Genomic DNA, 17,586 nt, shown 5'->3' with positions numbered 1-17,586 from the left:
CAGAGAGAGAACAGTCATCAACATCTAGAACATAGAGATAGAGAGATAGAACACTCATCAACATCTAGAACACAGAGAGAGAACACTCATCAACATCTAGAACATAGAGATAGAACACACAGATCAATAACTGTAATAATCACACAGAATAGTGAGTTGTGCTCTAGTCTAATGTATGTTTCTACTGTTGGTCTAAAATGACCTCTACAGCCCACTACTCTTACCAACTGATCCTGTTACTAACTAAACACAACACCAGTGACATCTTGGAACTACAGTGCATGGAGTGGAATAGAAAGAGCTCTGTACATGACTGTATCTCTTCACCACTCTCACTCTATAAACATACAGAGTATGTGTGTGTGTGTGTGTGTGTGTGTGTGTGTGTGTGTGTGTGTGTGTGTGTGTGTGTGTGTGTGTGCGTGCGTGCGTGCGTGCGTGCGTGTGTGTGTGTGCGTGCGTGTGTGTGTGTGCGTGTGTTAGGGTTGCAAAGGGATGGTATATTACTGGAAACATTCTAAGTTTACCACTAAACTACCAAAATGTTGGTATCTTTCAAGGATTTTATGTAATCTATCACAAGACATCTAGTGGCCCTTTTGGGTACTGTAATTATCTCTGGCTCTCTGTGTGGCCTTATCAAATGTAAAACATATGAAATAATTAAATAAGATGATTAGAAAAAATAGAATGACAAAGCTGTAAAATAATATACTAAATATAGAGATGCTTTTTTGTCATTAATGAGGCTATTTCCTCTGTAACCATTCTAAAGTTATTCAAGTATAAATGACCAAAGTTACGATAGATTGCCATAGATTTTTGGTTAATTAACAAAATGACTGAAGATTTCCAAGCGTATGTGTGTTACCTTCACAGGTCTCGTCCTGTATATAGTAGCCAAGTGGGCAGATACACCTGTAGGAACCGTCCAGATTCTGACAGGTGCCTGGACCACAAGTCCTAGGGTTCACTGCACACTCATTGATGTCTGGGAGACAGAACACACACCACATTACACACACTCAGTTAAACTCTTTAGAAATGAAACAAAGTTAATACAACATGGAAATACTACAGATAATGTTGCTATGAGAGGAGAGAGAGACTGAGAAGAGGGTTGAGAGAGTGATGAGGAATTGAGATAACGTGAAGGAAAACGAGACAGGTGAAAAAACTAAGAGGAGAGAGAAAGGGATGACAAAGGCGTGAGATGAGAGAGTAATGACAGAATGAAGGGAGGAGAGAGTTAGAGAGGAAGGAGATAAGGAGAGAGTAATGACAGGAGGAAGAGAGGAGAGAGATAAGGAGAGAGAGTAATGACAGAATGAAGGGAGGAGAGAGTTAGGGAGGAAGGAGATAAGGAGAGAGTAATGACAGGAGGAAGAGAGGAGAGAGATAAGGAGAGAGGGTAATGACAGAATGAAGGGAGGAGAGAGTTAGAGAGGAAGGAGATCAGGAGAGAGTAATGACAGAATGAAGGGAGGAGAGAGTTAGAGAGGAAGGAGATAAGGAGAGAGTAATGACAGAATGAAGGGAGGAGAGAGTTAGAGAGGAAGGAGATAAGGAGAAAGTAATGACAGAATGAAGGGAGGAGAGAGTTAGAGAGGAAGGAGATAAGGAGAGAGTAATGACAGAAAGAAGGGCAGGATCAGAAGGGAGGAGAGAGATAGAGAGGAAGGAGATAAGGAGAGAGTAATGACAGGAGGAAGAGAGGAGAGAGTTAGAGAGGAAAGAGATAAGGAGAGAGAGTAATGACAGGAGGATGGGAGGAGAGAGTTAGAGAGGAAGGAGATAAGGAGAGAGAGTAATGACAGGAGGATGGGAGGGATCAGAAGAGAGGAGAGAGATAGAGAGGAAGGAGATAAGGAGAGAGTAATGACAGGAGGAAGGGAGGAGAGAGATAGAGAGGAAGGAGACAAGGAGAGAGTCATGTGACAGTTCCTCACCAACACAAATTCTTCCGTCGGCGCTGAGTTCGTAGCCATCGCGACACACACACACGAAGGAGCCCAGGGTGTTAATACAGTTCCCGTTCCTACACAGCCCTCTCTGGCTCGAACACTCATCCGTATCTGGTAACACAGGCGGAAAGATAAACACACACCGTACACACACACCTAAGGCCTTTAGCTCAGTGGGTTAACACGGTCCTGTGGCGTGCAGAAGACCTGGCTTCAAAACAAAGTTAGTCACACACACACCTACCTATGCAGTCATTGTTGTGTGAGAGCTGAAAGCCTGGGTAACACAGGCAGTTATAGGATCCCACTGTGTTCTTACAGGTCCCGTTTCCACATGGCTGTCTCTCACACTCATCCACATCTACAACAACAGGAGAACATCATTACAACATCAGCACAACATTATCACAACCTACTGGCAACCACTCTCTCACCAGGTCCAGTGACAACAATGACTACTTGACTGAGTACTTATTACAAACTATCCACTAGTGGAGGCCAATGAGTTATGATTGAACTGCATGTTACTTTGGAGAGAGGAGTGAGATCACATGTGAAAAAGAGCCCTTGTGATAATTAGATTCAGCTCGATGGACCATGAAAAATAACTACAGCACTATTCACTAATATGATTCATGGAAGATTAATTAATAAGGTTGTTGTTGTTGTTGTTGTTGTACTCACCTATACACATGGCCAGGTCTGATGTAGCCTTGAAACCATTGGGGCAGATACAGCGATAGCTTCCCAACGTATCAATACACTGGCCTGGGCTACACACTCCTGGGTTCTCCACACACTCATTGCGATCTGTAGAGAGAGAGAGAGAGAGAGCAAGAGAGAGAGAGAGAGAGAGAGGGAGAGAGAGGGAGAGAGAGAGAGGGAGCGAGAGAGAGAGAGAGAGAGGGAGAGGGAGAGAGAGGGAGAGAGAGAGGGAGCGAGAGAGAGAGAGAGGGAGAGGGAGCGAGAGAGAGAGGTAGAGAGAGAGGGAGAGAAAGAGAGAGAGAGAGAGGTAGAGAGAGATGTAGTGAGAGGGAGATAGAGAGCGAGAACAAAAAGATAGCGAGGGTCAGAAGATGTGGAACACACACTGCAACGCAGGACTAACCTCAACAGTGAGACTGGGACAGACCACAGGACTAACCTCCACAGTGAGACTGGGACAGACCACAGGACTAACCCCCACAGTGAGACTGGGACAGACCACAGGACTAACCTCAACAGTGAGACTGGGACAGACCACAGGACTAACCTCCACAGTGAGACTGGGACAGACCACAGGACTAACCCCCACAGTGAGACTGGGACAGACTACAGGACTAACCCCCACAGTGAGACTGGGACAGACTACAGGACTAACCCCCACAAGGAGACTGGGACAGACCACAGGACTAACCCCCACAGTGAGACTGGGACAGACCACAGGACTAACCCCCACAGTGAGACTGGGACAGACTACAGGACTAATCCCCACAGTGAGACTGGGACAGACCACAGGACTAACCCCCACAGTGAGACTGGGACAGACCACAGGACTAACCCCCACAGTGAGACTGGGACAGACTACAGGACTAACCCCCACAGTGAGACTGGGACAGACTACAGGACTAACCCCCACAAGGAGACTGGGACAGACTACAGGACTAACCCCCACAGTGAGACTGGGACAGACTACAGGACTAACCCCCACAGTGAGACTGGGACAGACTACAGGACTAACCCCTACAGTGAGACTGGGACAGACTACAGGACTAACCCCCACAAGGAGACTGGGACAGACCACAGGACTAACCCCCACAGTGAGACTGGGAGAGGGTCTCATTAAGGCCACTCAGTGTACACTCTGTTACTGTAGTTACTGTGGTCTACAGTGTACACTCTGTTACTGTAGTTACTGTGGTCTACAGTGTATACTCTGTTACTGTAGTTACTGTGGTGTACAGTGTACACTGTGTTACTGTAGTTACTGTGGTCTACAGTGTATAATTTGTTGCTGTAGTTACTGTGGTCTACAGTGTACACTCTGTTGCTATAGTTACTGTGGTCTACAGTGTACACTCTGTTACTGTAGTTACTGTGGTCTACAGTGTACACTCTGTTACTGTAGTTACTGTGGTCTACAGTGTACACTCTGTTACTGTAGTTACTGTGGTCTACAGTGTATACTCTGTTACTGTAGTTACTGTGGTCTACAGTGTACACTCCGTTGCTATAGTTATTGTGGTCTACAGTGTACACTCTGTTACTGTAGTTACTGTGGTCTACAGTGTACACTCTGTTACTGTAGTTACTGTGGTCTACAGTGTACACTCTGTTACTGTAGTTACTGTGGTCTACAGTGTACACTGTGTTACTGTAGTTACTGTGGTCTACAGTGTATACTCTGTTACTGTAGTTACTGTGGTCTACACCTCCACTGTGTTTCGTTACACATAAAAGCAGGAAGAACAACAGGATGCTGCTATTGAAAAGGCTGGGTCCATATTACAGGCGTACATTCCTTTCTCACACAGCTACTCTGAGGGACGTGCTGCTCTCGAGGCTTTCCTCTCATCATAATCCAGGGTGTTTAGCAGGGAGAGCAGGGGGGGAACTACAGGCCAGTAAAGCCCAGAGGAGCTCCTCTAGGAGGTGTAAGATATGCAGCACAGCCCCCTGGTCCCTGACACATGCCTCACATACTCACTAACTAACGACTAACCAGGACAGCATGTCTAACACATTCTTCTACTTGTCCAACACACACATTATTCTGTTCTTCTATCCCTCTCCGTCTGTCTGTTGGTCTGTCTGTTGGTCTGTCTGTTTCTATGGTGCCAGTCTGTTTGTTATTTAGACTAGAACTCCTTTGTCTTTGTCATTGAACAAAAATGTTTGGTATGACAAAATAATTGTATTTGGCATGGCAGCGACATAAATATACTGACACCAGGAATAGGGGATCTATTTAGAAAACATTCATTTTTCTGCTCCCTTTCTTCTCCTCCCTGACACTCAGCCTATCCTCCCCCATCTTTACCCAGACACTATCCTCCCCCATCCTTACCCAGACACTATCCTCCTCCATCCTTACCCAGACACTATCCTCTCCCATCCTTACCCAGACACTATCTTCCCCCATCCTTACCCAGACACTATCCTCCCCCGTCTTTACCCAGACACTATCCACCCCCATCCTTACCCAGACACTATCCTCCCCCATCCTTACCCAGACACTATCTTCCCCCATCTTTACCCAGACACTATCCTCCCCCATCCTTACCCAGACACTATCCTCCTCCATCCTTACCCAGACACTATCCTCCTCCATCCTTACCCAGACACTATCCTCTCCCATCCTTACCCAGACACTATCTTCCCCCATCCTTACCCAGACACTATCCTCCCCCGTCTTTACCCAGACACTATCCACCCCCATCCTTACCCAGACACTATCCTCCCCCATCCTTACCCAGACACTATCTTCTCCCATCCTTACCCAGACACTATCCTCTCCCATCCTTACCCAGACACTATCCTCCTCCATCCTTACCCAGACACTATCCTCCTCCATCCTTACCCAGACACTATCCTCTCCCATCCTTACCCAGACACTATCCTCCCCCATCTTTACCCAGACACTATCCTCTCCCATCCTTACCCAGACAATATCCTCCTCCATCCTTACCCAGACACTATCCTCCTCCATCCTTACCCAGACACTATCCTCTCCCATCCTTACCCAGACACTATCCTCCTCCATCCTTACCGAGACACTATCCTCCTCCATCCTTACCCAGACACTATCCTCCTCCATCCTTACCCAGACACTATCCTCCCCCATCCTTACCCAGACACTATCCTCCTCCATCCTTACCCAGACACTATCCTCTCCCATCCTTACCCAGACACTATCCTCCTCCATCCTTACCCAGACACTATCCTCCTCCATCCTTACCCAGACACTATCCTCCTCCATCCTTACCCAGACACTATCCTCCCCCATCCTTACCCAGACACCATCCTCCCCCATCCTTACCCCTCCATCCTTACCCAGACACTATCCTCCCCCATCCTTACCCCTCCATCCTTACCCAGACACTATCCTCTCCCATCCTTACCCCTCCATCCTTACCCAGACACTATCCTCCCCCATCCTTACCCCTCCATCCTTACCCAGACACTATCCTCCCCCATCCTTACCCCTCCATCCTTACCCAGACACTATCCTCTCCCATCCTTACCCAGACACTATCCTCTCCCATCCTTACCCAGACACTATCCTCCTCCATCCTTACCCAGCCACTATCCTCCTCCATCCTTACCCAGACACTATCCTCTCCCTTCCTTACCCAGACACTATCTTCCCCATCCTTACCCAGACACTATCCTCCCCCATCCTTACCCAGACACTATCCTCCCCCATCCTTACCCCTCCATCATTACCCAGACACTATCCTCCCCCATCCTTACCCCTCCATCCTTACCCAGACACTATCCTCTCCCATCCTTACCCCTCCATCCTTACCCAGACACTATCCTCCCCCATCCTTACCCCTCCATCCTTACCCAGACACTATCCTCCCCCATCCTTACCCCTCCAGCCTTACCCAGACACTATCCTCCCCCATCCTTACCCAGACACTATCCTCTCCCATCCTTACCCAGACACTATCCTCCCCCATCCTTACCCCTCCAGCCTTACCCAGACACTATCCTCCCCAATCCTTACCCAGACACTATCCTCTCCCATCCTTACCCAGACACTATCCTCCCCCATCGTTACCCAGACACTATCCTCCCCCATCGTTACCCAGACACTATCCTCCCCATCCTTACCCAGACACTATCCTCCCCCATCCTTACCCAGACACTATCCTCTCCCATCATTACCCAGACACTATCTTCCCCCAGCCTTACCCAGACACTATCCTCCCCCATCCTTACCCAGACACTATCCTCCCCCATCCTTACCCAGACACTATCCTCTCCCATCCTTACCCAGACACTATCCTCTCCCATCCTTACACAGACACTATCTTCCCCCATCCTTACCCAGACACTATCTTCCCCCATCCTTACCCAGACACTATCCTCCCCCATCCTTACCCAGACACTATCCTCCCCCATCGTTACCCAGACACTATCCTCCCCCATCCTTACCCAGACACTATCCTCTCCCATCCTTACCCAGACACTATCCTCCCCCATCGTTACCCAGACACTATCCTCCCCCATCCTTACCCAGACACTATCCTCCCCCATCCTTACCCAGACACTATCCTCCCCCATCCTTACCCAGACACTATCCTCCCCCATCCTTACCCCTCCATCCTTACCCAGACACTATCCTCCCCCATCCTTACCCCTCCATCCTTACCCAGACACTATCCTCCTCCATCCTTACCCAGACACTATCCTCCCCCATCCTTACCCAGACACTATCCTCCTCCATCCTTACCCAGACACTATCCTCTCCCATCCTTACCCAGACACTATCCTCCTCCATCCTTACCCAGACACTATCCTCCTCCATCCTTACCCATACACTATCCTCCTCCATCCTTACCCAGACACTATCCTCCCCCATCCTTACCCAGACACCATCCTCCCCCATCCTTACCCCTCCATCCTTACCCAGACACTATCCTCCCCCATCCTTACCCCTCCATCCTTACCCAGACACTATCCTCTCCCATCCTTACCCCTCCATCCTTACCCAGACACTATCCTCCCCCATCCTTACCCCTCCATCCTTACCCAGACACTATCCTCCCCCATCCTTACCCCTCCATCCTTACCCAGACACTATCCTCTCCCATCCTTACCCAGACACTATCCTCTCCCATCCTTACCCAGACACTATCCTCCTCCATCCTTACCCAGCCACTATCCTCCTCCATCCTTACCCAGACACTATCCTCTCCCTTCCTTACCCAGACACTATCTTCCCCCATCCTTACCCAGACACTATCCTCCCCCATCCTTACCCAGACACTATCCTCCCCCATCCTTACCCCTCCATCATTACCCAGACACTATCCTCCCCCATCCTTACCCCTCCATCCTTACCCAGACACTATCCTCTCCCATCCTTACCCCTCCATCCTTACCCAGACACTATCCTCCCCCATCCTTACCCCTCCATCCTTACCCAGACACTATCCTCCCCCATCCTTACCCCTCCAGCCTTACCCAGACACTATCCTCCCCCATCCTTACCCAGACACTATCCTCTCCCATCCTTACCCAGACACTATCCTCCCCCATCCTTACCCCTCCAGCCTTACCCAGACACTATCCTCCCCAATCCTTACCCAGACACTATCCTCTCCCATCCTTACCCAGACACTATCCTCCCCCATCGTTACCCAGACACTATCCTCCCCCATCGTTACCCAGACACTATCCTCCCCATCCTTACCCAGACACTATCCTCCCCCATCCTTACCCAGACACTATCCTCTCCCATCATTACCCAGACACTATCTTCCCCCAGCCTTACCCAGACACTATCCTCCCCCATCCTTACCCAGACACTATCCTCCCCCATCCTTACCCAGACACTATCCTCTCCCATCCTTACCCAGACACTATCCTCTCCCATCCTTACACAGACACTATCTTCCCCCATCCTTACCCAGACACTATCTTCCCCCATCCTTACCCAGACACTATCCTCCCCCATCCTTACCCAGACACTATCCTCCCCCATCGTTACCCAGACACTATCCTCCCCCATCCTTACCCAGACACTATCCTCTCCCATCCTTACCCAGACACTATCCTCCCCCATCGTTACCCAGACACTATCCTCCCCCATCCTTACCCAGACACTATCCTCCCCCATCCTTACCCAGACACTATCCTCCCCCATCCTTACCCAGACACTATCCTCCCCCATCCTTACCCCTCCATCCTTACCCAGACACTATCCTCCCCCATCCTTACCCCTCCATCCTTACCCAGACACTATCCTCCCCATCCTTACCCAGACACTATCCTCCTCCATCCTTACCCAGACACTATCCTCTCCCATCCTTACCCAGACACTATCCTCCCCCATCGTTACCCAGACACTATCCTCCCCCATCCTTACCCAGACACTATCCTCCCCCATCCTTACCCAGACACTATCCTCTCCCATCCTTACCCAGACACAATCCTCTACCCCATCCTTACCCCTCCATCCTCACCCCTCCCTCCTCCATCCTACCCCATCCTCACCCCTCCCTCCTCCATCCTCCCACATCCTTACCCCTCCCTCCTCCCCCATCCTTACCCCTCCATCCTCACCCCTCCCTCCTCCATCCTCCCCATCTTCACCCCTCCACCCCCCCACATCCTCATCTCTCCCTCCTCCCCCATCCTTACCCCTCCATCCTCACCCCTCCCTCCTCCATCCTCCCACATCCTCACCCCTCCCTCCTCCATCCTGCCCCATCCTCACCCCTCCCTCCTCCATCCTCCCAGATCCTTACCCCTCCCTCCTCCCCCATCCTTACCCCTCCATCCTCACCCCTCCCTCCTCCATCCTTCCCCATCCTCACCCCTCCCTCCTCCATCCTCCCACATCCTCACCCCTCCCTCCTCCCCCATTCTTACCCCTCCATCCTCACCCCTCCCTCCTCCCCCATCCTTACCCAGACACTGTCCAGTGGGGGTGAAGCGGTATCCAGGTTTACATTCACAGCGGTAGCTACCAGGCATGTTGAGACAGCCTGCATTCTGCTGGCACACTGGCCCATTCTGACACTCATCAATGTCTAGGAGGGAAAGAGAGAGAGAGAGAGAGGGACAGAGAGAGAGAGAGGGGGACAGAGAGAGAGAGACAGAGAGAGAGAGACAGAGAGGGACAGAGAGAGAGACAGAGAGAGAGAGAGAGGGACAGAGAGAGACAGCGACAGAGAGAGAGGGACAGAGAGAGAGAGACAGAGAGCGAGGGAGAGAGAAAGAGAGACAGAGAGACAGAGAGAGAGAGAGAGAGAGAGTGACAGAGAGAGAGAAAGAGAGAGACAGAGAGAGAGAAAGAGAGAGACAGAGAGAGAAAGGGACAGAGAGAGAGAGAGAGAGAGAGAGAGGGAGAGAGAGAGAGAAAGAGAGAGAGAGAGAGAGGGAGAGATAGAGAGAGGGACAGAGAGAGAGAGAGAGAGAGAGAGAAAGAGAGAGACAGAGAGAGAAAGGGACAGAGAGAGAGAGAGAGAGAGAGAGAGAGGGAGAGAGAGAGAGAAAGAGAGACAGAGAGAGAGAAAGAGAGACAGAGAAAGACAATGTATTAATTACTCGTAGAAATTTCACTAAAGCAAATAGACCCTGAGACCTGCCATACATGTGCAACTGTATAAAACCCTATCCGGCTTGGAGGCCCATGACAAGGTGACATGGATTCAGAGGGTTTTATTCAGCAACACCATGCAGTCAAATAAATACAAAAATATACAAGGCTGCCATTCAATCCACTTTTAAAAGTCATTTATGAGCCAACCTGCCCAGTGTTTACTATGAATGCACCTCGGATTGAATCCGGGACAAAGACTCTAAAGGGTAGTAGTTGTATGTTCTATGAGCACACAGCATGAAGCCCATGGGGCGCGCCTTACCTTCACAGATGAGCAGCTTGTCATTGTAGAGGAAGCCCATTGAACACTCACACCTGAAGCTGCCAATCATGTTGATACACACGCCGTTCTCACACACACCTGGGATTTCCCTGCACTCATCAATGTCTGGAACACAGACACAGACACACAGAATCACTTTTTAAAATGTTTTTATTAGTCCTGTGAAGCTGTATACTGGATTTTATTCCAATAGTGTCCTTCCACTGGAAGTGGTGTAACTTACCGATGACCTGTCCTGTGTAGATATCAATGTAGTATCCTGGTCTCTCACTTCCACACAGAATGGCAAACTCATCTAGGGACAGACAGATGGCAGATTTGAGTGTGTGTGTGTGTGCGTTCTGCGCGTAGTGTATATGTGTGTGTGTGTACTCACTGGTGCTGGGTACAGGACACTGTTCACAGGGTCTGTTCCAGGCCCGTCCAATGTTGTAGGAGCAGCAGCACATCTTCTTGGTCATGTTGAAGGTCAACTCTCCGTCACACGTCCCGTTGTCAGAGTAGAAGTTCCTGTAGCAGAAACTCTTCCTCATGTCTACGGGTGGGAGGGGACAAACAGTCATTAGTCACATGGTGTTGTAGAAGCAACAAAAAAATATAGTTTATTATAGGTCCGTAATTAAAAACATACTGTGAGGTTTTGGTCAGAGACCTTCATCAGACATGGTGTTGTGATGACATAATGTTGTAGAGAATAGATCTAACACATAACACGTCGGCATTGTAAATTCAGTCTGTCCTGAATTGACGTACCTGTATAGATAAAGGTTACATACAGTAAATCAAATAACTACAATTATTCTATCTTGCTGCCAGTCTGTTTCTGTTGTAGTCAGAAACCAACTGTATTCAGACCACACACACTGGTTATTGTTTAAGAGTGAGTAGTACAGTGTATTGTACTGCACTTACCCATACAGTTGTTTCCTCCATTGACCTGCATGTAGTCCACAGGGCAGATACAGGTGTAGTTTCCTATGGTGTTGTAACACTGGCCTGGTCCACAGATACCTGGACGCTCACACTCATTAACATCTACAGAGAGAGAGAGAGAGAGAGAGAGAGAGAGACAGAGAGAGAGACAGAGAGACAGAGAGAGAGAGAGAGAGAGAGAGAGAGGGGAAACAGTCTTGTTAAACACAGCTATATGATGTTTATCTTTATCTTTCATTCAATATGCACGCAACATTATGAATGTATAATAGAGCCAAGGTGAGGTAGATGTTGGTAGTCTACTCTGGGAGTTAGAGTGCTGCCAGTCAGAGCTGAGGTGGGGGTTGGTAGTCTACTCTGGGAGTTAGAGTGCTGCCAGTCAGAGCTGAGGTGGGGGTTGGTAGTCTACTCTGGGAGTTAGAGGTCTGTAAGTCAGAGCTGAGGTGGGGTTGGTAGTCTACTCTGGGAGTTAGAGGTCTGCCAGTCAGAGCTGAGGTGGAGGTTGGTAGTCTACTCTGGGAGTTAGAGGTCTGCCAGTCAGAGCTGAGGTGGGGGTTGGTAGTCTACTCTGGGAGTTAGAGGTCTATCAGTCAGAGCTGAAGTGGAGGTTGGTAGTCTACTCTGGGAGTTAGAGGTCTGCCAGTCAGAGCTGAGGTGGAGGTTGGTAGTCTACTCTGGGAGTTAGAGGTCTGCCAGTCAGAGCTGAGGTGGAGGTTGGTAGTCTACTCTGGGAGTTAGAGGTCTATCAGTCAGAGCTGAGGTGGGGGTTGGTCGTCTACTCTGGGAGTTAGAGGTCTATCAGTCAGAGCTGAGGTGGGGGTTGGTAGTCTACTCTGGGAGTTAGAGGGCTGCCAGTCAGAGCTGAGGTGGGGGTTGGTAGTCTACTCTGGGAGTTAGAGGGCTGCCAGTCAGAGCTGAGGTGGGGGTTGGTAGTCTACTCTGGGAGTTAGAGGGCTGTAAGTCAGAGCTGAAGCTGGGAGTCTTGTACAGGTATTTACAGTATATGATAAAGTTGTTTTAGGTTCTGTCCGGCCATAGTCATTAGTAGCCTACAGACTGTCGACTGCATCACTGTACTAGAACCATGTAGCCTGCCAGGCAGAGAGCACAGAGTGTACAGAGAACAGGCTGATATGAAGACACACATCACAGCTTTGTTCCCCTGGTCTGGACAACAAACACTCTCCAATTAAACAGCTATTAGACACAGGCTTTTTCCTATCTCTCCTTGTCTTCCCATACACACACACACACACACACACTCACTCTCTCAATTCAAGGGGCTTTATTGGCATGGGAAACATGTGTTAACATTGCCATAGCAAGTGAAGTAGATAATATACAAAAGTGAAATAAACAATAAAAATTAACAGTAAACATTACACATACAGAAGTTTCAAAACAATAAAGACATTACAAATGTCATATTACGTATATATACAAATGGTTAAGGGTACACAAGGGAAAATAAATAAGCATAGATATGGGTTGTATTTACAATGCTGTTTGTTCTTCACTGGTTGCCCTTTTCTTGTGGCAACAGGTCACAAATCTTGCTGCTGTGATGGCACAATGTGGAATTTCACCCAGTAGATATGGGAGTTTATCAAAATTGGGTTTGTTTTCGAATTCTGAGGGAAATATGTGTCTCTAATATGGTCTTACATTAGACCTGAGGTTTGGAAGTGCAGCTCAGTTTCCACCTCATTTTGTGAGCAGTGTGCACATAGCCTGTCTTCTCTTGAGAGCCAGGTCTGCCTACGGCGGCCTTTCTCAATAGCAAGGCTATGCTCACTGAGTCTGTACATAGTCAAAGCTTTCCTTAAGTTTGGGTCAGTCACAGCTCTGACTTACAGCCCTCTAACTCCCAGAGTAGATGACCAACCCCCACCTCAGCTCTGACTGGTAGATCTCTAATTCTGCTCTGCATACATTATTTGGTGTTCTACGTTGTACACGTTGGATATTTTTGCAGAATTCTGTATGCAGAGTCTCAATTTGGTGTTTGTCCCATTTTGTGAAGTCTTGGTTGGTGAGCGGACCCCAGACCTCACAACCATAAAGGGCAATGGGCTCTATGACTGATTCAAGTATTTTTAGCCAGATCCTAATTGGTATGTTGAATTTTATGTTCCTTTTGATGGCATAAAATGCCCTTCTTGCCTTGTCTCTCAGATCGTTCACAGCTTTGTGGAAGTTACCTGTAGAGCTGATGTTTAGGCTGAGGTATGTATAGTTTTTTGTGTGCTCTAGGGCAACGGTGTCTAGATGGAATTTGTATTTGTGGTCCTGGCGACTGGACCTTTTTTGGAACACCATTATTTTGGTCTTACTGAGATTTACTGTCAGGGCCCAGGTCTGGCAGAATCTGTGCAGAATATCTAGGTGCTGCTGTAGGCCCTCATCAGCAAACAGTAGACATTTGACTTCAGATTCTAGTAGGGTGAGGCCGGGTGCTGTAGACTTTTCTAGTGCCCGTGCCAATTCATTAATATATACTGTATGTTGAAGAGGGTGGGGCTGAAGCTGCATCCCTGTCTCACCCCACGGCACTGTGGGAAGAAATGTGTGTGTTTTTTGCCCATTTTAACCGCACACTTGTTTTTTGTGTACATGGATTTTATAATGTCGTATGTTTTACCCCCAACACCACTTTCCATCAATTTGTATAGCAGACCCTCATGCCAAATTGAGTCAAAGGCCTTTTTGAAATCAACAAAGCATGAGAAGACTTTGCCTTTGTTTTGGTTTGTTTGTTTGTCAATTAGGGTGTGCAGGGTGAATACATGGTCTGTTGTACGGTAATTTGGTAAAAAGCCATTTTGACATTTGCTCAGTACATTGTTTTCATCAAGGAAATGTACGAGTCTGCTGTTAATGATAATGCAGAGGATTTTCCCAAGGTTACTGTTGATGCATATCCCACGGTAGTTATTGGGGTCAAATTTGTCTCCACTTTTGTGGATTGGGGTGATCAGTCCTTGGTTCCAAATATTGGGGAAGATGCCAGAGCTAAGGATGATGTTGAAGAGTTTTAGTATAGCCAATTGGAATTTGTTGTCTGTATATTTGATCATTTCATTAAGGATACCATCAACACCACAGGCCTTTTTGGGTTGGAGGGTTTTTATTTTGTCCTGTAGCTCATTCAAGGTAATTGGAGAATCCAGTGGGTTCTGGTAGTCTTTAATAGTTGATTCTAAGATTTGTATTTGTTCCTGTATATGTTTTTGCTCTTTATTCTTTGTTATAGAGCCAAAAAGATTGGAGAAGTGGTTTACCCATACATCTCCATTTTGGATAGATAATTCTTCATGTTGTTGTTTGTTCCTTCTTTTTCCGTAGTGTATTTCTGTATCGTATTAGTGATTCACCATAGTGAAGGCGTAGACTCTCTCTCTCTCTCTCCCTCTCAGGTCTGTGTTCAGTGGACTGAGTGTTCCTCCCTCAGGATAGATGTGGCCACATCAGAGGGGCCAGAACAGCCTTCCTTTGGTCACAGTTATAGACACACTGACTCATCAGAACTCTGTTATTGTCCTGCAGTTAGGGACAGATGTTGACTGTGCCCCAAATAGCACCATATTCCCTATATAGTGCACTACTTTTGTCTAGAGCCCTATTAGCTCGGCCAAAAGTTGTACACTATACAGGGAATTTGGTGCCAAATGAGACACAGCCCAGAACTCTGCTATTGCCCTGTTGTTAGAACACTATGGACAGGTGATGTCACTTGTGTCCTGAGAACTAAACATTCTGTTATCCTGAGGTATGATGAGTGTTGTTAGGAGAGAGAGAGAGAGAGAGAGAGAGAGAGGGGGGGGGGGGGGGGGACAGAGAGAGAGAGAGAGAGAGAGAGGGACAGAGAGAGAGAGAGACAGAGAGAGAGAGAGAGAAAGACAGACAGACAGACAGACAGACAGACAGACAGGCAGAGAGAGAGAGAGAGAGTAAGAGAGAGAGAGAGAGAGAGAGAGTGAGAGAGAGTGACGTGTGAGAGAGAGAGACGTGTGAGAGAGAGAGAGAGAGAGAGAGAGAGAGAGAGAGTGAGAGAGAGAGACAGACAGACAGACAGACAGACAGACAGACAGACAGACAGACAGACAGAGGGAAAGAGAGAAAGAGGTAGAGGGAGGGAGAGAAAGAGAGGAACACAGAGAGAGAAAGAGAGAAAGAGGGAGAGAGAGAGAGGAACACACAGAGAGAAAGAGAGAAAGAGGGAGCAGGAGAGAGAGGGAGAGAGAGAGGAACACAGAGAAAGAAAGAGAGAAAGGGGGAGCAGGAGAGAGAGGGAGAGAGAGAGAGGAACACAGAGAGAGAAAGAGAGAAAGAGGGAGCAGGAGAGAGAGGGAGAGAGAGAGGAACACAGAAAAAGAAAGAGAGAAAGAGGGAGCAGGAGAGAGAGGGAGAGAGAGAGGAACACAGAGAGAGAAATAGAGAAAGAGGGAGCAGGAGAGAGAGGGAAAGAGAGAGGAACACAGAGAAAGAAAGAGACAGAGTTACAGAGAGAAAGATAGAAATAGGGCGCGGGAGAGAGATGGAGAGAGAGAGGAACACAGAGAGAGAAAGAGAGAAAGAGGGAGCAGGAGAGAGAGGGAGAGAGAGAGAGAGGAACACAGAGAAAGAAAGAGAGAAATAGGGAGCGGGAGAGAGATGGAGAGAGAGAGGAACACAGAGAAAGAAAGAGACAGAGTTACAGAGAGAAAGAGAGAAATAGGGAGCGGGAGAGAGATGGAGAGAGAGAGGAACACAGAGAGAGAAAGAGAGAAAGAGGGAGGGGAGAGAGAGGAACACAGCACACCTACATTACAGGACAACAAGGTTTAGTCATTTATTACTCTCTATTCTTCTCTTTTCTGTCTTTTCTCCTCCTGTCTTCCAAAAACACTCCTCACTGTCTGGACTCAATTTCCTGCCTGAGTGTGTATGATGATAGTGTGTGAGTAGTGTATGTGTGTGTTAGTGTGTGTGTGAAAGTGTTTGCACGTGTGTGTCTATGAGGGCCATGAGTATGTGTGTGTGTCTATACCTTCACAGACTCTGTTCTCCTCATTGAGTTGGAAGCCTTTGGGACATTCACACTGGAAGCTACCAAAGGTGTTGATGCAGTTTCCTCCTTGACACAGGCCTGGCAGCTCCTGGCACTCATTGATGTCTGAATGTAAATGAGAACACAGAGATAGGGGTTAGGTTGAACTAACCTTCCAGTGTTGCAGTGATGGGGATAGGGGTTAGCACACAATTAAACAGAACATAGGATATTTATGGGGGTTAGGGTTGAACTAACCTTCCAGTGTGACAGTGATGGGGTTAGGGGTCAGAGGTTAGTTTGAACTAACCTTCCAGTATAACAGTGATGGGGTTAGAGGTCAGAGGTTAGGTTGAACTAACCTTCCAGTATAACAGTGATGGGGTTAGAGGTCAGAGGTTAGGTTGAACTAACCTTCCAGTATAACAGTGATGGGGTTAGAGGTCAGAGGTTAGGTTGAACTAACCTTCCAGTATAACAGTGATGGGGTTAGAGGTCAGAGGTTAGGTTGAACTAACCTTTCAGTATAACAGTAATGGGGTTAGAGGTCAGAGGTTAGGTTGAACTAACCTTCCAGTATAACAGTGATGGGGTTAGAGGTCAGAGGTTAGGTTGAACTAACCTTCCAGTATAACAGTGATGGGGTTAGAGGTCAGAGGTTAGGTTGAACTAACCTTCCAGTATAACAGTGATGGGGTTAGAGGTCAGAGGTTAGGTTGAACTAACCTTCCAGTATAACAGTGATGGGGTTAGAGGTCAAAGGTTAGGTTGAACTAACCTTCCAGTATAACAGTGATGGGGTTAGAGGTCAGAGGTTAGGTTGAACTAACCTTCCAGTATAACAGTGATGGGGTTAGAGGTCAGAGGTTAGGTTGAACTAACCTTCCAGTATAACAGTGATGTGGTTAGAGGTTAGGTTGAACTAACCTTCCAGTATAACAGTGATGGGGTTAGAGGTCAGAGGTTAGGTCGAACTAACCTTCCAGTATAACAGTGATGGGGTTAGAGGTCAGAGGTTAGGTTGAACTAACCTTCCAGTATAACAGTGATGGGGTTAGAG

The 17,586-nt window shown here is 47.9% G+C and overlaps 1 protein-coding gene across 2 annotated transcripts in view; it reads right to left on the bottom strand.

The window, feature by feature from the left end:
- Positions 1-17,586, bottom strand: part of LOC110526764 (fibrillin-1) — a 161,127-nt gene that overhangs the window by 26,324 nt on the left and 117,217 nt on the right. For both annotated transcript variants that reach the window (XM_090239009.1, XM_090239010.1), the window contains exons 40-49: positions 16,527-16,652; positions 11,477-11,599; positions 10,941-11,099; positions 10,788-10,859; positions 10,544-10,669; positions 9,587-9,709; positions 2,649-2,774; positions 2,209-2,325; positions 1,950-2,075; positions 872-991 (exon numbers count right to left, since the gene is read on the bottom strand). In XM_090239009.1, the coding sequence (XP_090095135.1) occupies positions 872-991; positions 1,950-2,075; positions 2,209-2,325; positions 2,649-2,774; positions 9,587-9,709; positions 10,544-10,669; positions 10,788-10,859; positions 10,941-11,099; positions 11,477-11,599; positions 16,527-16,652 (1,218 nt within the window). The remainder of the gene's footprint in view (positions 1-871; positions 992-1,949; positions 2,076-2,208; positions 2,326-2,648; positions 2,775-9,586; positions 9,710-10,543; positions 10,670-10,787; positions 10,860-10,940; positions 11,100-11,476; positions 11,600-16,526; positions 16,653-17,586) is intronic.

Source organism: Oncorhynchus mykiss, chromosome 6 (assembly GCF_057628025.1).
Source record: "Oncorhynchus mykiss isolate SJ-2025 chromosome 6, ASM5762802v1, whole genome shotgun sequence".
NCBI classification, from domain to species: Eukaryota; Metazoa; Chordata; class Actinopteri; order Salmoniformes; family Salmonidae; genus Oncorhynchus; species Oncorhynchus mykiss.
This window is presented reverse-complemented; position numbering and strand designations above follow the sequence as displayed.